The following is a 17,385-nucleotide window of genomic DNA, read 5'->3' on the forward strand; positions in this document are numbered from 1 at the left end:
GTCGGTGGTTGTTTGGTAGTAAATCAGTTCATTTTTCTCTTTAGTGAATGCTTTTTTTCCTGCCTTTTCTTGCATTGCTCCACGTAGGCTTTAGTTCATGAGGCGTATTTTGTTTATTCGTTTCCAACCTTTGCTAATTCATTTATTTACACTCTGAGGATTAAGTTTACACTCCATGATCTTTCGTCCCTCCGTTTCCTTTTCAAAGCAGTACAACAAAGCGTCGTGGCTCTCGAAGGTGAAGGATACTTTTCTCTCACGCGGAGGGGCGCGCGGTGACTGAAGAAAAGATCAATGAGCTCCACGTTTTTGAATATAAGCTGCTTTCTTCCCGCGCGCTGCGCCTCAATACGGCTGTGTCCCTCAGTCTGCGCGCGTTTACACAATCGCTCATTGTCTGCACTGCGGCCACAGAGGCGTGCACAGCCCTCCGCGCACCTTTCACCGTGTCGCGTGTCGAGCCAAAGCTTTCTTCGGCTCCTTTTCTCCACCACAGCTGTAAATCCCTGAAGTTAAAGTACAGTAGTACGGCGGTGAATTACCAGTTCATTCATTCATTCATTCATCAGTATTACACAATGTGGCCTAATGATAAATAATAATATCCTAATTCTAATGTTTCAATGTTATAACACTCATCTATACTCAGGTATAACGTCGTTTAAAAAAGGAGAAAACATTTACATGACACGGAAATGGCTAAATAAATCAATAAGTAAAATTAAAAAATTTAGCAGAATGAAGGGGAATAATCCTAAAAAAACAACAAGAGGCATGTTCTGTAATGGGTATTTCTAATAAAGATCATCGCCTTTTAACCATTGGTTATTGTTTGAACAAAAGTAAAAAAAACATAAAGGAAAATTTAAAAAAACAAAGACAGTCCAAAAAGAACCACGCTAAAATGTATATATTTTATTTAAACCATGATGTTTATTACAATACAAACGCTTGACAGACTGTTATTATTGTAATGGCATTTAAAGACCGGTCTATACACCAATTTAACACGAAACCCATTACATATTTATTTACGCCTGTTTTCTTTTGTCGTGCTCTTAGCGATAGAGCAACAATTTGCTGACAAGAAAATGGCGACCTCCTCCTGAAGGTGATTTGGGAAACGTTATCTATTTTAGATCATTATATTAGGTCATTTAATGTGTACACCGTTTCCTGACCCGTCAGTGGTCTCTGACATGCGCAGTGCAGGCTCTACTCCTTAACTGAAAGTCATTCACTTTAACTTTACTTGCATTTGATAAATTACTACTTGCTAGCTCTTGTTAGTGAGAACCCCACGGCGTGCAGGACTTTCCCAAGCGCTTCTGCATTGAAGGGACAGTGTGGATAATCGGGTGGACAGGGTCCTGGACAGGAGGCGGTCCTCTGATTCTCCTCGCTCTGTGAAAACATCTGGAGAATTCCACCTCTGTTTAAAATCCAGCAAACCTAACCATCCAGTTTATGAATTACCATCCGTGTTACACAGAGACTAGTGCGTTTTTTTCTGACGGAGGGAGAGTTGCACGATATTTGTACATACGAAGATTATTTGCGCAGACAGTAGGCTTAAAGAACTGCGTTCTGGAGACATGGGGATAATTTGCACGGTTCTGCCCGCGGCCCCGCGGCGTGAAACACACAGAGAAAAGAGTGAATGACCAGAACTGCTACAAGTTCCCCTACAGAGCAAGCTGTATCCCTAACATTATTCTCCATTTTATGGTGATTCTGTACGCCTTTCCGCTCAGCTTCGCCACACACGATGGTGACTGGGGTTTTGCTGTAAATTCTGACTGAGGGACAGGTCTCTAAAACGTTTCTAAATAGTCGTTCACTTAGCCGTGGGTGGATTAACTATAGTTACACTTATAGAGCGCTTTAATATGTTCACAATTTTATGGATGTCCAACTCGGAGACGTTAAAGTCAATAAAGTTTTTATTTAATTAGTTGCAGATAGTTTGTTATGCTTCAAAAGCTTTTTTTCCCTCACATCTTTCTATTTCTATGGAACCACTCTCTCCTTGTTCACTAAAAACCCTCTAAAATGATGCTTCAACTCGTCCAAGAGCATTGCAGTATGACGCTAGGACCGTAGTTTAAGTTCAAAGGTCGTCCATCACGTGTAAACTTTCTAACTGTTGTTGTTAAGGCGTTCTACTTATTACGTCCATAAAAGAGTCCAGACTGAAACCCTCCTTATAACTTCTATGGAAAGGGATGACCTAACTTGCTTCAGGGGAACTACAGATGCTCCAATGATGTTATGAAGTAAATAAATAATATTCTGTTTTTACAGCGTGGTTTCAGGAATGTGTGGATGTAAAAAGTATAAACATTTGTCTACCATGGACAAGTGACATTTGGACACACCAAAGCGTTTAATGTGGACATCAATACAAGAAAAACACTGTTTCAATGATATGGGCCATTCAGGTTTTCCCCTCGTGAATTGTTTATTTTTCTTGTGTTTACCACACTTTTTCACAGGCCACATTCAACTGTGCACAAGCGTTCTCTGAGGGTATGCCCTTGTAACTATCAACAAAAACGTAGGCTACTCTGTACGTCCTGATTGGTTGTTGCAAGGTGCACATTTCGCGCGTCATTGACGTTATACTTGCATTCAGAAAAGGTGCAGTAGACCGTTGGTAAGTCTACGCTAGCAGCCAATCACAGCTCAGGTGGGCGGAGAAACGTAGGCGCGCGCCGCATTGAGATGGTAAGTGAGTGCGAGTATAAATCAGTCTCGAGCACAACGCTCTTCACTTAAACCTGAGGAAACCACCGAAGCAACAGAGAGAATATTTCGAGAAGAAAAACATGGGCTCAGAGAGTCTCATAAAGAGCAAAGTCTCCATCCACAAGAAGGTAAGAATTCGGAGTTTGTGTTTTTTTAATAAACCAATTGAACAAAGAGTCCACACAGAATGAGTTTGAGTCAGATGTTAAGGATGTTTTTACTCTCACATTTTTCCAGGTGTCCAAGCCACTGATGGAGAAAAAGAGAAGAGCGCGAATCAACAGGAGTTTGGATCAGTTGAAAACTCTTCTGGAAAACCTCTACTCCAACAATGTACGCGTTGCCATTTTCTCGTTTATAATCGTTGTTTTGGGATCGTTTTTTGCTCGGTTTTCTTTGTTTTTATATTTTGTGTTTGTGATGCTTTTGTTTACGTTTGTTTCATAGATGTGCTTCGTTTATCTATTTTTGTCACTGATCTCATTGAACACTCAAGTCATTTCTGGTTTGTTTCAGATCCGCAAGCGAAAACTTGAGAAAGCAGATATCCTGGAGCTGACAGTGAAACATTTAAAACACATTCAGAAGACCCAGAAAGGTTTGTAAAACTTAATTTAATATTCATCTTAAATAATAATAAGAGCTTGTATTACAGAGATAGTACAATTTAATAAATATAATCATATTTGGTTTCAGAAGTCACTCAAAGTCTTGATTTGAACATATTGCTCTGAAATTGCAGAATTGATGTGCTTTAATTTGCTACACAAGCTTTTTGCAGCAGTTTGATCCCAGTAAACAAGGAACGTGTTCAAAATAGGTCTAAAAGTAGTCTGTCCGTCAAGGACATATTTTAAACGTCTAATAAGTTAGATAAGTGGTGACCAATCGATAACGTCAATGGACGTCCAAATTACGTCTAATGGTCGTCTTTTCAATGTCTGTGTTTGGACGTCTTTTCAACTTTCATTTTTAACCTTAAGAGAACGTTGATTAGATGGCAGTCATTACGTTACTTCAACGTTGAATAAACGGCTAAATGTTTACTGGGATACATTTATTTTTCCATAAAAATGATTCATATTACAAAAACAATTTTTCTCTCAATGTTTCTCTAATAAAGGTGGCATTCTTAATACAGCCATGATATTCTTTGTGTAAAGCCCACACTAACGTCTATAGTGTGGGCCAAAGTAGGCTTTGCAATGGTAAAAGCATTTATCAATGTCTGAAAGTGGATCTAACTAAATCTACATATTTGCCCACAGGTTTGAGCAGCGCTACCCGGAGTATCTGCGAATACCAGGCGGGTTTTTCCAGCTGTGTGTCCAGTGTGAATCAGTATCTGCTGCGCGCTGATGTGAGCGCCGTGTGTAGATCCGCGGTGCTGACTCAGCTCTCCCACAGTTTGCTCAAGGCCAGATCCTCGGCTCCATGCTACAGCACCAGGGACAGCGACTCATCCAGCCCCGCCCACATAAACAGTCACGCCCTCAAACGCAGTTCTCAGAACAGAAGCGGCCAAGCGCCCACAGTCCTGCAGCACATTTACTGGCGGCCTTGGTAGCGTTGCGTAGACTGTATAGGAAATGTTTCAATTTGTAGATATACTTTGCTCTTGACTGTTGCACTAGATCCTGTGGGATATATTTTGTACAAATGCCTATTTTTATTTTTTTAATAAAAAATTAAAATAACCACTTGAAAGCGTGTCTGTTCATAATACGAGCGGTGGTTTGCTTTGATTAAGTATATTTTCATTTTTTAGTGTGGCACATCTATGTTCGTTTGTTTTAACAGCTGTTACGTACTCCTCCAAACGTGATGAATTCTAGTGAAGTTGCACTATTGAAAGGGCAGTTTCAGTGGCCCGAAATATGTGGAATACTCTTGCTGATTTGTTTATTGTTGTGCTATTAGATACCAGAGGTGACACAGCAAATTCACCAGTGTTAAATCAACACCATTAGTGTAAATATGTAAACTTGTCAACACTCTCAGTGTTAATGAAACACTGATACTAATGTAACACTTAGTAACACTTATTTTATTGTACACTATTTACTGTCCTAAACCTAAACCAAAATGTTTTCATAAATTATACAGACATCTTGATAAATAAATGCTAATCAATTTTAAATTAATCTCAATAAATGATGAAATTGTGATTACCTGTAATCACCGAACAAACGCACTTCTGGACAGACTTGACCTGAATTGTCTTGACCCTGTATATCAGGAAGAGGAGTAGTGTCATTGGCTTAAAACGTGTTTGTTTAATTTGATATATATTTATATATATGTTATCCAGTCATTATTCATATATTGCAGTGAAAATGACAGCAGTCCAACTGAGATAAGAATGCCATCTAGGGTCAGTGACGCAACCAGAATAGGTTAAACCTAGCGATAGGCTGCCCACATGAAAACACAAAATCTGAGTTGCTGGACTGTACACATTTACTCCATAGTGAATCCACTTAATCGCCTCACTCCGTTATGAACCCAGATCGCTGATGTTTATCCGCCGTTGGCCCCACTAACGTGTGCTTGCTCGGGTTTGGCTCCAGATATTATGTATAGCAGGGTATAACAGGGTCTGTAAATTTAATACAGGGGCAATTGAGCCTAGTTTTCATCTTATTCCATGCTATAACCGTAAAATAACACCGTAAAGCACCGTAGACTTAAAAAGTTTCACCGTCGCAGCAAATGAACGTTGCTCTGTATGGCGGCAAATTTTGACTACGTCATCGCGCAAAGCGGGAAAACCATAATCTTAAACAAACGCCACAAACACACGTCTAAAGCGACTTTTATTACTTTCCAAACCCTGAAATAAATTATTTTAACGGAAACGATATTAAACTGATCATCAATTAACACTGCTGTTCTTTGTTGGTCCAAAATTGCAAAGTTGACAGTCAAAGTTGGTAAAATGACAATCAGAACACAAATCGACTTTCACAGAACTGAGGGTAATGAACAAACCACGATTTCTCAGTTAAGCAATAATCCCCAAATTAAGAGAATAGACTGGGAACAGAGCTGACATAGATTACTGCTGAAGAAGTTCATGTAAATTCTGCTGTGTTGAATAACCCTGTCGTGTGCTGTGTCTGAACTGGCCTATACTTACTGTGTAGCGCACTATTTAAAGGGTTGGCCATATTTTTATGTTGTCCAAACCTATTTGATATCCATGATGCGCCATAAAAGCAGTGAACAACAGAGGCATCATAGCTAAGAGCAAAGTGGTAACAATGCACAGCGGTCTCTAAATTAGGATAATTTATCTGAACCGATTCATTTGAACCGTTCCTTTAAATGAATCGGACGGAATTCAGCTGATTTGGCCACAGGTGCTAGACCAGAGTGCACTTCCATGTTTTTCTCATGACTTAAATCTGCAAGACTGGCAAAAATCTGGCATTATAGCGGACATATGGTGACAATATTGCAGTGGGGTGTGAAATGTAACAGTGTCAGAAAGTTTATAACGCGAGCTAGAATAAATATTTCTGGTGTGTAATAAATAACCCAGTAAACAAGGAACGTCCCTGGACGTTCAAAATAGGTCTAAAAGTAGTCTGTCCGTCAAGGACACATTTTAAACGTCAATGGACGTCCAAAATCCATCTTAATAAGTTAGTTAAGTAGTGACCAATCTATAACATCAGTGGACGTCCAAAATGCGTTTTATACAAGTAATTTATTTTGGGACCAATTAATAACGTCAAAGGACGTCCAAAATACGTCTAAAAGTCGTCTTTTCAATGTCTGTGTTTGGACGTCTTTTCGACTTTCATTTTCAACCTTAAGAGAACGTTGATTAGACGGCAGTCATTACGTTATTTCAACGTTGAATCAACGGCTAAATATTTACTGGGAAGAGTATGGTTTACTGATAAAATTAAATATATATGAAAATTAAAATAAATCTAAGCACGAAAATATGGTTAAAGTTTAAGATATCATCAAATTAATTTACTTGAATGTCTAATGATGGTATCTTTTTCACATATATCCTACCACATAAAAGTGTTGATGCTTGTTTATGTCACAAAGAGTTTCTGTGTTTTGTGTAGACTATGAAGTCTTACTGGTGCTCTATTTAGGGTTCTATACATAGCAGATTTCAGAGTATAGTGAAATAGTGAATTAGTTAACCATTTTAGACACAGCTTTAATGTCGTTTGTGATTTTGTACTTATGCCCATATTTGGAATTCTGATAAAAAAAAAAAGAAAACAATAATTATAAAATAAAAAAACAGTTGTTAAGAGTCCTTTAACAACATATAAAAAAGTTTGAATAAATTCAAAATATTTATTTAATCTTCATGCAGACTGACTGGTGTAGAGAGATATAAATTGATATTTTATATTTTTATATCTATTATAAATTTGAAAAGCTATTTACATTATTCATACTTTGAAATTTCCACATGTTTGCTGTACATTTGATGGTAGACATAGAGAAGAAAACTTAGGGGGTGGATGACATCCTCCAGGGAAGACAATCATACGGCAAAACTGACAATGTAAATGGTCACGCCCAAACAACAACAACAACAACAACAACAAGATATTCTCCACTGTGTCATTCTCTCTGTGAGAAAAATGTTGGACGAAAAACAAACGTTTTTTAGTTGTTTTACATCCCTGAGTTAGTCAAGTGCCGAGGGAGAGGCTTCTTTCAGCGCAGATCTACAATAATAAGCACCACATAGAGTTGAGCCTTGGATGTTTTTAAAGATGTCTATGAAGAGTTGAATCTGTTGTTGAACTTGATTGAGCTGCAGCAGACCTGAAGATCAGAGAAAAGACGTTGTGGAAAGCCTGTGATTAGCATTAGAGTGTGTTCAGTCATGCGCTGTGAAAAGCAGATGAGTATTTACTGCTTAACAGTCTCTATAAGTCTCACTTCAGCCTTGGGTCTAGAGCCTCATAAATACACATACCCTGAGCTTTACCAACAACAGATGCTAATGTGAAGAGAAGTGCTAGAAGAACACATTTTGCTTCGACTTAATAAGGATGCTTTCTTACACAACTTTGCATTTCAAAAATGTGTTGTATTAATCTGAAGAACGTTCTGAAGTTTCAAGAACCTCTGTGTAATGTTTAAATCTATAACTCACTTCACCGTTGGGCCCACGTGAGCTAAATGTGACAAACTGTGCTTCAACAGATGAGCTACAGTCTCTGAGATTACATCTACATGACAAGGTGGTGTGTGTAGCACACAGTGGACACTGTGTTTAAAAACTCCAGCAGTCCTGCTGTGTCTGATCCACTCGTACCAACACAACCACGCCCCACCACCACGTCAATGTCTGGCGCTTTTGAATTGCCAATCCACCTACCAACATGTGGTGAGTTTCGTCAGTAGGGGGAGTTCTTACAACAATATATCTTCATTATCACAAGCTCTGAGTTTTGCAATCTTAAGGTGGGAATAGTTACACATTTTCATTTAACGTCTTGTGTCATACTCTCATTATCATTGTTGTATTTGTAGCGGAGGAATTACATCAAAACTGTATGCTTTAGACAATAAATGAGTCTAATTTCATGCTAAAATAATGTCTACTTGTACTGTCAATTCAGCTTCCCCTAACTGATTCAGAATCATTCCAGTGTGTGCCACTGAACATTATATAAACTGGGAGGGCTGTGTGCCAATTTGGTCAATTCCATCAGCTACTGGACTGTGCACATTTTCACCCCATTGTAAGTTCTAAAAATGCTACTCTAAATCAAACTGGACATGTGCAAACACAGCTACATCACTTAGAACAGCAGGTACAAGCAAGACAAGGGAGGTCATAATAAAGACATGGTCAAGTACAACACTTTCAAACGTTTGATTTATTTTGAATAATCATTTCAGCAGTTATATTTGAAATAGTTTATACGTTGTGATCAGCGCTGAAAAGTAGAGATGTATCTTTACATCGTATAATTCAGCCCCGGAATCTCAAAAACATCACCGAGATTCCAGTGATCGATTCTTGTACGGATACAAATGCGATATACAGGTCCAACAGTTTTTCATTTGATTTTTTTCCAACAACTGGCATGTCCTCTTTGTACTTCACTTTACAAAAAAAAAAACAGAAGAGAAAAGAATGACCATCATTTGAGCAACGAAACATCAAACACTGTTAAATTCATTTACCAGAAAGACGTGTCTTTTAAGTCTGAGATATGATACAAAAGAAACTTTATATCCAACTTGAAAAAGTAACATCACAGGAAACGACCAAGAAACAGCCTGTTTGCAAGTGAACATGCGGAAACAACTGATACTTTGTGACGTCAATAAAACGGTGACACTCCTTCAGTTTTGAGGACGGAGGGTTTAAGTGGGAGATTCAGAGGAATCTGAAAAGCCCCAGTACAACAGTGGAATTATTGGGAGAATCAAAGTGCTTTAAAAAGGATTAGTGCTACATCTTTGAGTTAGTTAAGAAACAAAAGTGAGGAGGAAGGTGATCTAAGGCTCAGAGAACAGACCCATTTCGTGTTGATGAACGCATGTCATGTCCCAATCCAATCAGAATACATTCATTTCCAAGTCATTCCCTCAATTACGACACAATTCAAACCAATCCATGCTTTAAGAAAAATGCCAAGTGAAGATTACAGAGAAATGAAATCCATGGGTTCGCTTTAAGCCACTCAGAGCAGAACAAGGAAGATGCCCGTGTCTCGATAGAAAACAAACGAAGGGTCTGGTGTGAAATATACAAAAAGGCAGTGTCAGATCTGTGTATGAAATCTCAAGGACAACTAATAACAACCAAATCCTCCAAAGCTGCCAAAATATCAAGCACCAGAATTTTAACACAAGTGTTTGGCTGTAGGAAATGTTCCAAAACGCATGCTGGCAGCAAGCAACAAACTCTATCAACACAAGTAACGATAAAAAAATATATATTATTCATGATTCACTCTTTTGGGGAAAGGCTCCTATATATAATACACCAGATTCCAACAATAATAATCCATTTGTGTACAACAAAATGGGAGAAAACACTCCCAACTCACAGGTTGATTGGAATTTTAAATATCACACTGTCAGATGTCACGGGAATATGAAATATAACTTTGTTGTGATATGATAACCTTCAGACGACACAAACTTGAAATGTTATGTCTTCGGCTGTACACCTTTTGTTACTTGTACACAAGCCCAGGTAAAATAAACAACTCATTAAAAGGGGATTCCAAAAGCCTTTCAAAACGTCTGCATAGTTACATGGTGAAGCAGTAATGTCACGTTGAGGGAGGCGTGATCACAGCGGTGGTGAAGAGTTTAATTCCTCTAAAAGCAACATCGCAGAGAGGTACGTGTAATGCTCCTTAATGTCATTTTTAACCCATTTTCACTTCAACTGATCTGTCGCCAATTCCATCTGATAGTTTGGACTCCCCCAGTCACACACAGCGCTACCAGGCTGGGCGCTAGGTCCCCACAATGTCAGAAAAACTGCCACTGTCTCTTTAGTGACAATAATGTACCTGTACAGTACCTTCATTTCTGAAGTGAAGCCCCAGTGAGCGCATCTTGAAATGAACGACTTACACTCTTAAAAACAAAAGTGCTACAAAAGTTTCTTTGAAGGATGCCATAGAAAAAAAATCCCACTTTGCTTCCATAAAGAATTGGTAAAGAAGTTCTTCATGGAACCAAAAGTGGTTCTTCTATGGCATCGCTCAAAGAACCCTTTGTAGCACATTTGTTTTTAAGAGAGTAGGGGACGTCCTTTAGATGTATCATTTTCATCCAGTACTGGACGTTTTTAATATGCCTTTTGATTAATCGTTGGTTATCATACACCAGATGTCTCTATAGAACATGGAAATCCCACTTTTATGGCCACAGAAAATACACGTGACAAAGTTCAGCAAGACGACTAGATTTGTACGGAACAGTGGAACATCGACTGTCTTTCAATGGACTGTCTTTTTATGGATTATTAAAGTCAGAGACATTTATGTCCAGTAATGAACATCTTTGGACTTCTCTGGTCTGTCTGCACTTACAGGGTACTGTAGCTTTCCCAACATCACTGGACATCTCAACACGCTTGGAGGAGGGAGCTGACGCCAGTGCTTGTGATGACTGGAGAGTGAGGGCCAACCCTAGCCATCCAGAGAGAGTGAGGCCAACCATGATCTCTAGGAGATATGGCCTCTGATGTGTGAGGCACCAGGGATTGAACTAGGAGCCCACTTTATAGGAGTTAGAGAAAAGGTTTTGACTTAAATCACATTTTTTAAAACTTCGGAACATTTTAGTCACCACCACCGACTTGAGACATTCTCCCACAATGAAGACAATTCGCTTCTGAATTATTCGGCAATTATGTAGAATATTAGTTAGCATGCTGATATTTCACCTCTGCTAGTATAGTTATACTTTGTGCTAGAGTACACTATATGTTCACATTTTTGCAGGCACCTGTCTAGTTAGTGAAATCAGCTCAAAGGGGCACTCATTGCTTTCACAGATAGTCACGTCTTGTTATCCTCTCCCTAGAAAGTTAGTTTGTGAACTACAACCAATCCTCAACCATCAGCACCTGACCTTACTTAAATATCGTGGCTCACTGTCATCAAGTCCTCATGGCAACGACCTCCAACATCTAGTGTAAACCCTTCCCAGAAGAGTAGAATATTTTCCAGCAACAAAGGGAAGCAAACTAACAACAGATACCCCTGATTTACCCAGTTTATGTGGTGACTTGGTACAAACTGGGAGTGGTGTGGGGCTTAACCCCACAACACCCAATAAAGATGCATATTCATTCATTCATTCATTCGTTATCTGTAAGCGCTTATCCAGTTCAGGGTCGTGGTGGGTCCGGAGTCTACCCGGAATCACTGAGTGCAAGGCAGGAACACACCCTGGAGGGGGCGCCAGACACATGCTCACACATTCACACCAATGGACACTTTTGAGTCGCCAATCCACCTACCAACGTGTGTTTTTGGAGCATGGGAGGAAACCCATGCGGACACAGGGAGAACACACCAAACTCCTCACAGGCAGTCACCCGGAGCGGGACTTGAACCCCTAACCCCAGATCCCTGGAGCTGTGTAGTTAACTAAGGATTTAAATCCATACAGAGCCTCTGCTTTAAGGATGCAAATAAAAAAATATGACTACTGTACATTTATGCAATAATTTAAATAAAAATAAAAAATAAAAACAACACGCCACATAATCGGAAACAACAGAAGCACTGGAGAGAGTGGAATATTCGTTAAAATTGTGAGTTGCTAGTGTATGTTTGTAAACAGAAGAGGCCCTTTCTGCTCTCAGCCTGAGGCTTTTTAATGACGCGCAATGACGGAACCGAGCGAGAAAACTCCCGAACAAGCTCACAGCGCACAAATGTTACACTGGTGTTTGTAATAAAACAGCTATAAAAGAACGTCTTTCTCCACCTCCATCCATCAAACCCCTCCTCCCCCAGGCTCAGTGATGAAGGGGCCCAGATTACAAAAACATCCTGCTTGTACAGGTAGACCGATATATTCATATCCATATGAAGATATTCATTATGTTTACAGTCGCATGCCAAAGTTTGGGCATCTCCTTGTAAAATCACATGATTTGTCGGTTATTAACTTGCATTAACACATTAATTAATTTGAAAAATGAACAATATTTAATATTTTAGGTTCCAGAAAATGTTAATTCAGAGATATATTAGAAGAAATAGGTTACTGGTTGAACAATTAAAGCTAATTAAATTGTAAATATAGAAGAGCCAATCAGCTCCCTGGTAAACATTAAAGCAAGAAAAGCCCCTTGTCACCATGGAGATACAGTTACCGGAAAACTTTTTAAATCCATCCATTCACATTCTGAATCCACGTCATGATGTTCAGGGTCAGGGTGGGTCCGGAGCCCACACAGAATCACTGGGTGCAAGGCAGGGCACTACACACACACACACATCACATCACATCACACAGTCACCCAGTCACTCACCCACTCACACCTGTGGACAATTTCAAACCAACATGTGCTTTAAACTGTGGGTGAAAACTGAAGCACCCGGAGGAAACCCACACAGATACAGGGAGAACACACCCAACTCTTCACAAACAATGATTGACAGAGGCGGGGCTTGAAGCCTCAACCCCAGGACCTTCTGGTTACACACTATTTTTTCCTGTTTATTTGATCAGATTTGCTCACTGATTTAAATAAGTTTGGAATGTTAATTTGGCTTGGTATTTTGGGGTTATAAATCTCTCTCCATGCAGAGCGGTTAGAGCCAGGCCTTGAAAGAGTGGAGATAACTTCCCAGGGGTGTAAAACGATGGCTGCAGAGTGGACATACTTTTCTATAAAAAAATTTGGGGCTCAAAATATTGAAGAAGTAGAAATTATTCAGAATAAAGGCATGTTGTCGCTTTTCAATGAAAACCATATATCTCAGTTTTTGTCCATTTTTAATCTACTACATCATTTGAACACGGCACATTTCTGTGAAAATGTATGAACCAATAGAAATGCTACAAAATGACTTGGAAAAAATCTTGTTTTACATTGAGTTTTATTGAATATTAAAGTTTCTTCCTCCTCCTGTAAAGTTACTATTTCTGGAGATACATGTTTTTCATTGGACAGCGACATCAAAATGTTCCCTGTAGAAAGTCAGTTGAAGTATTTTCACATCGTCAACAAAGCATTTGATTTGGCCAGAGGTCCCCAGATTTTTGCACATGACTGTACAATAACAAAACCGCCTCCGTCTCCTTAGGGGCTGGGACCTATGGAATCCTGGAAGGCTACGTAGCCTGAGGAGGTGGATTGCGAGTTTATAAAACTGTTTGTGCTTCCTTTGCTCTCAGCTTTAGTCACGTGCTGCTGGTGTCCTGCTGGCCATGAGGGCCCCTGTCCCGTTTGACCCCTGAGCGGGGACTGGGTCCCTGTCCGCGTCCCGTGGCCGGGGAGAACGGCTTCGTGCGAGCGTTTAGAGTCCCGGCGGTACCCCTTATTGTCGCTGAAGTACTGGCCGGAGCCCTCCCTCCTGGGCGACTCCAGTGGCAGTTCTCCTCGCGAGCCCCTGCAGTGTTCGGAGGCTCGGCGCAGGGCGTGGGGTTCCCTCTCGAAGTGCGTGAGGGGGAAGTGGGGCAGCAGGACGGCGTAGGAAGCGTCCGGCGCCAGCGAGACGGCCGAGGCTCTCCGGGGGCTCCTCATGGGGCTGGCCAGCGGCGTCTCGTCGATGAAGTTGACCACCTCGTCGCGGCTGAAGCAGCGAAAGTCGTCGTCATGACGCTCGGCCCGGGGCAGTTGCCTGAGCGAGTGCGTGTCCTCGGACCTCCGCCGGGTCCTTTGGGGCCGGCTCTCCTCGTGGTAGGATACCAGGCTGTTCCGACGCCTCTCGTGGCGCGGCAAGCTGTACTGCCCCCCCGCCACGTCCTCGCTGGAGCCCCAGCGGTGCAGGTACGAGGGCATCGGCCCGGTGGTCCACATGTCGGTTTCGTCGTGGGAGTATCTTCTTGTAGGGGGCACCTGCCGCAACAAACACACACACACACGCAGCGTAGTCATATAAATTAACATCTGGTATGGTGTGTATTATCAAAGTAGGCTGCAAACAAGTGGGGCATGCAATAAAAATTCAAATCCATTACACTTTTAAATCTTGATAATGTGATTTCAGACATTCCACCAATACAGTATTCCCTTTGTCTCTACAACTGAGATTTAACCTGTGTTAGTTTGATACATTCTTCAAAATGACGGTTCTTTAAGTGTTCTACAGTAAGATGATGGTTCTATATAAATCCATAAACACTCAAAGAACCAAATGCATACTTAAAGAATTCTTTGCATCATGAAAGTGTTCTTCAGATCAATGGGAAATTCATCGTAAACGGTTCTACGTCAAATGTTTTTGTAAAGGCTTCTAAACAGCAACAACAAAGGTTCTTTTACTATTCTAAACTTGACATCACGCCATTACACTTTAAGACATTCCCTATTTAACCGATACGATTTGTTTCATATTTTAAATGACAATGATAATGATAATTAGTTTGAGACTGATTGAATGTTCCTGGCGTAACAACCAGCCTATTGCCCCACTAGGGGTATTGGACACCGCCAGTACCTAGTGAATCTGCCTACCTGGGGCTTCCAAATGCCTCAGAAATTAAGTCATTTTGGTTTCTCATTTTTATGCTCTCTATTATTATAACAATAAATGAGACCAGGCGGTGTTTTTTGTAATAAGTTCTGTAAATCTGGGTGCGGTTCCTCCTTAATTTCTCCCTCACCCCACCTCCTGCCTTAAAACCAAAAGTGGTCTGACCCTCCTGCATGCAAAATCAGGCTTTCAAACATGTACAGAGCTCTGAGAGAGAGAGAGAGAGAGAGAGAGAGAGAGAGAGAGAGAGAGAGAGAGAGAGAGAGAGAGAGAAGAGAAAAGAGAGAAAGAGAAAGAGGAGGGGGAATAAACAGATGGCAGACAAATTCTGACCCATTTCTCTCAGAAAACAGGTGATACATATGCTGTATTAATGAAAGCTAGCTCACTCACATACTATATTTGCAGTGTTTCTGCTGTCATAACCTGACAGTTGGCCACAGCCCGGCAACTAACTGTTAAAATGTCCAATGTTAGTTCCAGAAGCAGCTGCCTCCTTGAGAAAGAAAGAGCAGACACCTCTGCCTTTTCTGATGCAGTGGAACATGCAAAACAAGGTGACCTCCCAAAAGTAGGTGATTAACAGGTGTTTCATCTCCTGAGAAATCAATACGTAAGTTGAATGTTACAGAGTAATACTAATAGTAAATAGTAATATTAATAGTTAATATCAGTTTGTCCCTTGATCCCCAGCAGTCTTCTTGCAAGTTTAGTCCCCTGTTTATAAATCTCTAGCTGCGTTTCTGGAATAACCTTTTCAAAAAAGTTTCTGAAGCTCCCATTCATGATGCAAGAAAAAAAAATTAAGTATGGAACCAGTTCTTTGAGTGTTCGTGGGTTTATATATAGAACAGCTGTCTTTAATTAAAAGACCTTAAAAAAACAAACAAACAAACAAAAATAATAATGATAATTTTAATTGTGACGTCACAATATATGAATGACTGCTTGCTAACACATTCAGTTCACTGTGTTATTGGGATAATATTCACACGGATGCTCTAAGTTATATAACTCCTACATTCTTAATGTTGCGTTCTCATAAACTGTGATTACGAAATATCATTCGGCATTATGCACCGTAACAAACTACAAAGGTACTCTACTGGTGTGATGTCTTGTTAACGATCAAATGTAATATGTAAAGCTAAGCAATAGCAACAGGAACCCCCTAGAAAGTGCACACAGACATAATCGATCGATCACCGAGTTTACGGATTAATACTCACATTCCACATTGTTCTGAGAACTACATAAGAGAGACATTGTTTAGTGTTGATATTTATTGCGCTCTCAGAAACATACAGCACAAGCCTAGCACCAAGCGGCTTTAGTTAATGAAAGAATGGAGCAGCAGCTAAAGCTCTACGCTGGCATTGTTTTCGTGCTGAAATGTGGACTGGTTTTAAGGGTGACTGGCTGGAAGCGAGTATGTGCAGACTTTTGGCCAGCAGAGGGAAGCAAAGCATTACTATATGAGCAATGGAGCACAACGACACTGCTTTGGTCATGGCGCTAGAGCTCAGATTGAATAGTGGGCAGGTCAAGGCCGTCGAGCCAGAAAAATATTATATCCTCTATACAGTGCTGGGGCTGGTCAATGTGTGTGCTCTTATATTAATCAAATTGAAAGAGATATTTACTGAGAAAGCCAGATTTTAAGAAAGACTGTCCATATTTAGATCATTAACAGCCAATCAGACTGGTTAAATCATTGCCATAGAATTTAGAATACTGTTCAAAATTCAGAGACCACCCCTCATTTACTTAATATCCAGATAGAGGGATTTTAAATACACATTTTTCAATTTCAGGGCATGTTTCTGAGGAAAAACTAATCAAAACAAACCAAGAAACATAAAAGATAAATCAAAACAAAGGCTGGTGTTCCCAGAACAATGGACTGCCCCCTCCCCAGAGCCCAGATAAATGAATGTGTTTAGTATTATTAAGATTTTAAGAAGCATTAGATGCAATCAACATGTTAACATTTAATTTAAAAAAGAAAAGAAAAGTAAGGCTTTTCAGTAATAGTTTTTTTTTCCCGATAAATAACTTTTATTATTGCCATTTTGCCTAGAAATTAAATAAATGCAAAGGTGGTTCCTTTTGAAATCTTGAAATTTTAAAATGTTCCCATACATTGAGAATAGTCGCATATCAACTGCAGTTCTATTTTTTTACGCTTCAGTGTGATATGCAGCTATTAAAAACTAAAAAATACAGGAAGGGAGGAAGGAGGACAGAGCAAACAGATGCACTTATAAGCAACCCATAAAACCTCACTCTCAGTGTGTGAACCTGTCTTTAACCATTGATAGCGAATGCTATAAAGGATACTATTCTGCTGGCTCATTGTCAAACTGAAGCAGTATGAGTTTACATTTCTGTTAGTGATAGTTTGGTGAAAAATCTAATTTACAAAGTTTTTCTCTTTGCCATTATATATTCAAAC

The 17,385-nt window shown here is 40.0% G+C and overlaps 2 protein-coding genes across 2 annotated transcripts in view; one reads left to right on the forward strand and one right to left on the reverse strand.

The window, feature by feature from the left end:
• Positions 1-2,800: 2,800 nt before the first annotated feature.
• On the forward strand, positions 2,801-4,370 carry her3 (hairy-related 3). The gene is made up of 4 exons (XM_066643218.1): positions 2,801-2,876; positions 2,986-3,081; positions 3,265-3,346; positions 4,017-4,370. The coding sequence occupies exons 1-4, from the start codon at positions 2,829-2,831 to the stop codon at positions 4,313-4,315; spliced, it is 525 nt and encodes a 174-aa protein (XP_066499315.1). The 5' UTR covers positions 2,801-2,828; the 3' UTR covers positions 4,316-4,370.
• A 4,249-nt stretch (positions 4,371-8,619) lies between these two features.
• Positions 8,620-17,385, reverse strand: part of LOC136666029 (probable G-protein coupled receptor 153) — a 55,031-nt gene continuing 46,265 nt past the window's right edge. The window contains exon 6 of the mRNA XM_066643982.1: positions 8,620-14,293. Coding sequence (XP_066500079.1) covers positions 13,535-14,293 — 759 coding nt within the window. The 3' untranslated portion in view covers positions 8,620-13,534. The remainder of the gene's footprint in view (positions 14,294-17,385) is intronic.

This window comes from Hoplias malabaricus, chromosome 14, assembly GCF_029633855.1.
Source record: "Hoplias malabaricus isolate fHopMal1 chromosome 14, fHopMal1.hap1, whole genome shotgun sequence".
Lineage (NCBI taxonomy): Eukaryota > Metazoa > Chordata > Actinopteri > Characiformes > Erythrinidae > Hoplias > Hoplias malabaricus.